Here is a 7852-nt window from a genome sequence, read left to right as displayed (position 1 = left end):
AGGGAAACAAGAAGTACAAAAGCCTTAAAATGTGAATTTATCTGCATATCCAAGGAATAATGAGCCTGTGTGCCTGGAGCAGAGTGAGGGAGTATTTATGGCATTAGGGGACATTGTAAGGGGTTTGACTTTTATTTTCAGCAAAATGAGGATTCATGACAAGATCTTAAGTAGAGGAAACACAGATCTGACATAAATTTTTAAAGGCTAAGTCTGCAAATCTGTTGAAAATGGACTGGAAAAGAGAAAGATAGAAACAGAAATCTATAGCAGGAATCCAGGAGAGAGATGATGGTGCCTCAAACTAGGATATTATCAATGGAGAGGAATACATGATGAAATAAAATGGAGTATGGAAGAAAAAATGAGTTAAAGATATCTTCAGAGTTTTGGAGCAAAGCAACTAGAAGTATAAAGATGTAATCAAGTGAAATGGGGGTGAATTCTGAGGTTATACAGGGGAAGGTTAGAAACCAGGAATGCTGTTTGGAACATGCTGAATTTGAAATGTAATTCAGATATTGTAGTGGAGATACGAATAGTCAGTTTCGTATATAAGAAAGGAGATCTGGGCCAGAGATATAAACTGACTTACAAAGAAGTCTCCTAAATTATTGATTTATTTAAAATTTTGTTTTACCTTATGAAATATTTCAACCATACAGAAAACTACAAACGATAATATAATACCCACTTGTGTATTGACCACTCAGAGTTTAACATGTTAATCTTTTGACCCTAGATTATTGGTAAAATAAAGACATTTTAATGGAATTATTGAGTTCCCATCCCATTTACCCACAAGGGATCTGGTTATAGGTCCCCAGCTCTCAAAGGGCCAAGGCCATATTCCCATATAGGTGTTAAAACCATGGCTCTCAGGGTCTAGTTCCTATATTTACAACCACTATCTATGTAGTCCATCTCACTATTGATCTATGCACTTACTTCTCTAACTTTGATGCCCATCTTGATTTCTAATACATGGAGATTTACCATTCTAATTCATACTTGGCTTCATATTTATGTAATTTTTTCTAAAATTGTATTTACTTGTGTTTAGAATAAGAAAAGAGTCTATATCCTATTGTTATAAATTGCATTTAAAAATCATAGAAGAGGATTTTGAGGAAGAAAATGATAGAACTTCAAATGTTTATTAAGTACAATGCATATTGAGTTTCTGAACATATGAAAAGTTCTTTATGAAACAATACTCTCTCTGTATGCTGAATTGCATAAGGCAAAGGGCAAGAAATTCCAATCATTCTTTCTTGAGTTCATATCCATGAAGCAGGCAGTGTCTGTTTCAATTTCCCTTGTATGCTCAGTACCAATTATAAATCAAGGCATAGAGTGAGTGCTTTGTAAACATGTGTGGCTATCATAGCCTGGACAATTAAATATCTAAGAGAAAGGGAACCCATTCTTTCTTAGATCATCAAATACTACGTAATTTCAAGCATGGAAAAACTGCAAATCTGGGTAGAAAATAACATTAAAATTGGTTTCTTTCCAAGAGCACAGATGTAGCCCTTGCCCAGAAAAATGGAAGTGGCTTGGGGACAAATGCTACCAGTTCTATAAAGAGAGCAAGAATTGGCAAGGCTGTGAATATTTCTGCATTGCTGAGAACTCTACCATGCTGAAGATAAACACACAAGAAGTGCTGGTAAGGTCCTGAGTTTTTGTCAGTGTTTGAAGTGTTCTCAAAAACGAGTCTTTAACCAGAGGAAGTTAAATACCATATGATTTCACTTATATGTGGAACCTAAAGAACAAAAGAAACAAACAAACTAAATGAAAACAGACTCACAGATATAGGGAAAAAACTGGTGTTTGCCAGAGGGGAAGGAGGTTGAGGGGCTGGATGAAAAACGTGAAGGAATGAAGAAGTACGAATTAGTAGCTACTAAACAGTCACGGGGATGTGGAGAACAACATAACACAACAACAACGGCAACAAAACTCTAGGGGTGGCACCACAGTGTAGGGTTTAACACGTCTGCTTTACACCCAGAAGGTTGTGGGTTCACGTCGCAGGTGGAGCCATGGACCATACCCTAGGTGCGCTGGGCCCCCCGAGTGTGCACTGGGGGTGCCAGGCCCCAGGTGTGCCAGATCCGTGGGGGGCAAGGAAGGCCCCAGGTGCACACTGAGAGCACATGAGAGTAGATGCCCCGCCTTCAGAGATCCAGTTCTTAAGGGGAAAATGGCAACATGCATAGGTTGGGAGTGAAAATGGGAGGAAGGGAGGCAATTAAAGAGGGGAAAAAGAAAAACAAAAACTCTTATAAAAAGCTATACAAGAAATACAAGAAGAGTCTAAGGAGTTGAGGTCCACAGACTCTCCTACTTATCGCAATCAGGGACACACATACAGACACGCACATATAATATATATGGAAAAAATGTTTTTCTCCTCTTCCTAGTCTGAGACATATATCATTCTTCCAAATTCTTTTATTTATTTGTTTTTTTACCTTTTTTTTGCATTAAAGTATATTCATTATTCTTTTCTCCTTCCTGGGCAGTCCCTTTCACATGTATTTATAAAGATTACTTCCCCATTCCTGCATTTTTCCTTTCATAGTCTTCCATTTCCCAGAATCACTCCACATCTCTTTGTAAATCTGCCTTCTGTATTTTTTGTAACAATCTTAGTGTTTACCCAGTGACTTGAAAATAATGGGCTATTTATCAATCTTGGTTGATGTGATTCTTGGCTTTAAAATATCAGTATACGTTACATGCTTATTAAAACAAAATAAATTCTTTAACTTGGACAAATTCACTGATCTTGGCACAAACGCTTTTCTCTTAAGTGTACTATCATCTAGGTAAGGCAGGACTGGTGTTGTTCTCATATTAAAAGAGTTGGCTGGCCCAACACATCTTTGTATACATATATTATAATATCTCTAAAGCTAAGGTTTTCTTGTGTGTCTTTCACAGGAGTTTGCCATGTCTCAGAGCTACAGTGAGTTTTTCTACTCCTATTGGACAGGGCTATCCCGCAGTGGTAGTGGCAAGGGCTGGCTGTGGATAGATGGAGCCCCTTACACCTCTGAACTGTAAGCCTTCAGAATATTTTGTGGGAAAGGCTTTAATAGAGACATATTGCTTGGGTGACAAGAGTTCAACAATTTGGTTCAACAAGTATTAATGAAACATCTGCTTTGTATTGGAAACTAAGTTTGCGGGAGAATGCTTAACAATGTATAAAATGTTGTACTTGCTCTGGAATGGCTTATAAGGCAGCGAGGGAGGCAGATACAAAGTATTAGTAAAATAATAGAAAAAGTTCTTTGTCTGGTTGCTTTTAGAAATTTTTATTTCAGGGCCTGAAGTTTCTTGGAGCATTAAAAGTGTCTGCAATTCACTCAAGAAGAGAGAGAGAGAAGAGCAGAGGAGAGGAGAGGAGAGGAGAGGAGAGGAGAGGAGAGGGAGAGATCTTTTAGGAATGAATAAACTGAAGCCCAGGTCTTAATGGTGGCCTAAAGTCACAAAACTTCACAATTTGTCAATACCCAGAGAGAGTATAAGACCTCAGATTTCTTGGCTTTCTGTGCATTGAAATGGAGAGCACATCTTTAAAAACACAATCTTTAAAATCTTTTAAAAATCTCCGAGATGACATATATGGTGCTATTATCAAAAATTAGTTTTACTTATATGAGTATTTAGATGGAATTGTACATGATATCCTTTGAAACAGGCAAATGTAATGTCTATACCAAAATATATTATAATTTAAGGCCATGTTTGAACAGACACCTTTCTTCTCTATACACTGTATAGGATTTATTCTCCCAGGAAATAGGACATATTCAATGTAATTATTATTATTTTACAGTTAGATAAACTGAGTAGATACTTTTTAAGTAAACTAAAGGTACATAATTTTCAGATGGCAATAAAATATATGTTAAGTTTGGATTATAATGCATACCGTAGTATTAATTAAAAACAGTTTTTGTTGTTTTGGCTAACCTGATGCTTCTAAGAAACTGAGGGGGTGAAAAGAAAGAACTTGGTGGCTCCATCTTTCCAGCAAACTCATCCTGGGCATTTATTCTTTAATTTTTATCAAGCTAGGAATACTTCCTGTATACTTTCTGGGTACTTACTATTTCATTTTAGAAATAGACTAAGATTAACCTTTTATTCTTTTTTAAGGTTTGAGATAATTATAGATTTTACAAGCCTAAGAAGCAGGGACTGTGTGACCATCCTCAATGGAAAGGCCTTCTCCAAGGACTGCAAAGAGTTGAGGCGGTGTGCATGTGAAAAAATGGCGACCACAGTCAAGCTAGAGAAACTCCCATAGCTTCTTTGAACAGTTACATGGAAGTGATTGATTCTCCAGCTATGACTATGACTTTGGGCTTTCTTCAGAGAAACTGAAGATCAGAACAAAAGTTGCACTTGTAATACTTTGGTTTCAGTTCCTGTCCCCCTCTCTCCCCGCATTTGATCCATGTTTCTACAACAAGTCAACAAAAAGATTGCGCCAAGTAAGGTCGATGCAAGGGATATTGAGACATTGGGAAACAGAAAAAAAAAAAAAAATCAGAAAGGCAATCATTTGACAGGCACAAGAAGGATTTTCATGTTTCCTGCTTGGGCTCACCAGCACTTCCGCGCTTGGGTTTGTGCACGTGCTTACCAGTCACAAAGAAGTCTTGATTACACTATCCACCAGTCTCAGAAACCCATAAAGTTGCAATCCACTTTCTTGACTTAGAAATTACTTTCTAGTATTCTTTCCTCTCAAGATCTACTATCGTCTCCTTGTTCCCATGTCTTCCTTAATATTTGGAGAAGCGAAAAACTTACTGAAGCAGAGGAAATAAGTGTATGTAACAACCTTTGTTCCAACAGACAAGTAGTCCAGGAGAAATTAGCAATCATTCCTTATACTGTGCTACCAAATACACAACTAATTCTTTTTGTTTACTTTAGTTGAAACTTTTCTCAATCTTTCAATAAAGCCTCCATCTGCTATGTCTTTGGCATACTTCCCAATGGAATAATTCTCTTTATTATAATCTTATTCATTCTCTTATAATCTCTTTATTATAAACTTTGTACAAATATACCTCCCGTATCAGTTTAAGACTCCAATGATTGTCACCTTCCCCTAGGAATTTCTTCAAGAAAAGAAATATTCTCAACTCAATTCCGTATCAGAATTACTATCCCTGATGCTTCCTTCAGAGAGCTTGAAGACCAGGACAAAAGTCAGTCTGTTTATGTGCAACTGGAATAGTTTAGTTTCAGTTTCTATTTTCTTCCATTTGATCCATATTTATACCTGCAGGTACTGAAGATTTAATAATAATAAATGTAAATAATGTGAACTGTGTATGATTTTAAAATGGATTTGTGATTTGGGGAAAAATTCAGCATGGAGATGCTCTTCAAAATAAGATAGCAGTCAGTGTTTTGGTTAGTTGTGGCTTACGGAGAGTTTGTGGGGACTCTACAAGAGTACTAATTATTTGATTTTTTGAAGAAAATAAGAAATCTTTGAGATGCACACTGTCTTCAAGCAGATGGTCTTAACTCTTTCCAAAAATTAAATCCTTTGAGGCAAGGTTATGTCATCAACACATGGCTAAAGATGAGTAAACTGAATTCTAATAGGGCAAGTTATCCAATCAGGTCACGGAAAGCGAGAGGCTATGACATCTGCATACATAGCTGGCTTCTTCCGTAGGTGTCCCTTTCTCAGAATGACAATATGCACATCTATAACAAGGGTCATGGCAAATGACACTGTCGCAAACACTGACTTTGTTTATAGATAGATCCATTTTAGGGATTTAACCCTAGAAAAAATAATTTGTCATAAATCTTTATTTTTCAACAGTGGAAACGGATGCTTTAGTTTTATTTTCAGTAAACATCTATCTTATGGTAAAATAACATTAAGTTACCAAACATATTATAAAGAGAACACTTTTGTATTCATTTTCATGACTATGTTGCTTATCAATTACTAGTTTCAGATTTCTTCTTTCCGAATTTTCCTTTCAATTTTCTGTGGATTAGCTAGATACTTTCTTCAGTATTGAACAAATTTTGTGTTAATTTATTGTGTTGTACAAAGAGAACTGCATTTGTGATCATAAAATGAAAGTATGAAATCCCTTATTTTGATTTATTGTTGAAAAAAATCACTTTAAGAAGTTTATTAAGTATAAAATAAAAATATTTCTAATTTCCTCACGGTGTTACACTTAGCTGAAATTAGGTAAATGCAAAATTAGTTTCCTAATCTAAATTGTAATATAAAATTTAAGAGATGTTAAAAACATGCAAAAAAGGAGAAAGAATTTAGTGGTTTTGTTTTTTGTTTTTGTTTTTTAAATAGAGGAGCACAAACAAGCATAAACAAACTTTTTTAAAAAACCTGTATTCATGAACAAGTGTAGAGAGCACCTACATTGGTGAGCAGTGGACATTACCTAATATTTTTTATGTTGAGGGCTGATATTTAATGCACACAATTAATGTAATAAGCACATAACAAGAAATGTGGATTAGGCCTTTAGTTAAGCAATTAAGTGTTATTTAAGTCTTGCTACTGAAGAAAGAAAATATGGTTAGTATGAGAAAAGTCAAATGACTTTGTGGTCTAACTCGTAAAATAGAGACATGGCACACAAGTTTTGACCCTTGGTACCTACATAACTACAGTCTAGTTCAGGGTTGGATGACGAGTGTCTCTTTAAATGACATTGCTTTAGTTAGGGTCTTGCTGGTCTGGAGAGTGAGTGTTGAGTAGTCTCATTCCAATCTGCAACCTTAGGGAAAGTGTCATTTTAGATAGTGAGGAAGGAAAAAAAAATAGCATTTATTTGACATTTTTGGCTGTACTTGAGCTTATTTTTCCTCACTATTGCCCTCAATAATCCCCTCACTTGTGTAACAAGACCCACAACATTGATCACAATATGAGCAAATATTTCAAAAAACAGGAGTATGGCACAACATTCTCTTTACAACATTTAAAAAATGTTTAAGTCTGAAAAATAATCATAACATGAATTTGAAATGTGATTTGGTGAGAACAAATGTCCATTGGGAATCCAAGAGGGCAGCACCCCATAAATTGGTTTTTTAGCATGAGAAGACTTTTCTTCTTTAGGCTCTGTATGTACTTAGGTAATTCCAAAGAAATTTCAGGATAAGTCAAATGAGGAACATGACTTTTCCTGGTAGACTTGAGTTCCCAAGGGTACACAATGAGCTATTTCTTTTTTTGTAGATATTGAACCAGCTCTTAAAACTTATCAACAGGAAACAGGTCATGAGTCCTGTAACAGCAGGAAGTATGAGAAGTGTAATAGGAGCTTTTACTTTGGAGATATAAACAGACCATGAAATAAGTAGAAAAGTTTAGTAGGTTGCCTCAGGGCTCGCCTTAATATTTGGCAGTGAACTATTTTGTAAAGGGATTCTTATTATTTTTGAAGAATAAAAAAAGCAGCACAATATGATTTAAATTGTACAAACTTTTTTACAAGTTTCATTGTATAAACAAATTTTTAGAATTTAATATTATTATTATTCTATCAATTTTACTATTTGACTATTTTTTTCTTTTTGTACACAATGTACTTTAACCATACTCCATTACAAAGCTGCTTTACATTTGTAAAACAGAGTTTTATGTCATTTTTTCTTTCCTTTTCCTTTTCTTTTCTTTCTTTTTCTTTCTTTCCTTTTTCTTTTCTTTAAAGCTATTTGGAACTCAATAAGATGAATCAAGATATCCAATTCATTATTGGTGGGACTAGGGTATAAAACCATTCATCTCAGTGCTAAAGCCCAATCTCTTACC

General features: G+C 35.3%; 1 protein-coding gene across 1 annotated transcript in view; it reads left to right on the top strand.

Moving 5' to 3' along the window:
* The window catches only part of CLEC1A (C-type lectin domain family 1 member A), an 18939-nt gene extending 14609 nt beyond the window's left edge, over positions 1-4330 (top strand). Inside the window, exons 4-6 of the mRNA XM_006906847.2 lie at positions 1521-1672; positions 2956-3074; positions 4180-4330. Of these exons, the coding sequence (XP_006906909.1) occupies positions 1521-1672; positions 2956-3074; positions 4180-4330 (422 nt within the window). The remainder of the gene's footprint in view (positions 1-1520; positions 1673-2955; positions 3075-4179) is intronic.
* The last annotated feature ends 3522 nt before the right edge of the window (positions 4331-7852 follow it).

This window comes from Pteropus alecto, unplaced genomic scaffold, assembly GCF_000325575.1.
Source record: "Pteropus alecto unplaced genomic scaffold, ASM32557v1 scaffold172, whole genome shotgun sequence".
NCBI classification, from domain to species: domain Eukaryota; kingdom Metazoa; phylum Chordata; class Mammalia; order Chiroptera; family Pteropodidae; genus Pteropus; species Pteropus alecto.
This window is presented reverse-complemented; position numbering and strand designations above follow the sequence as displayed.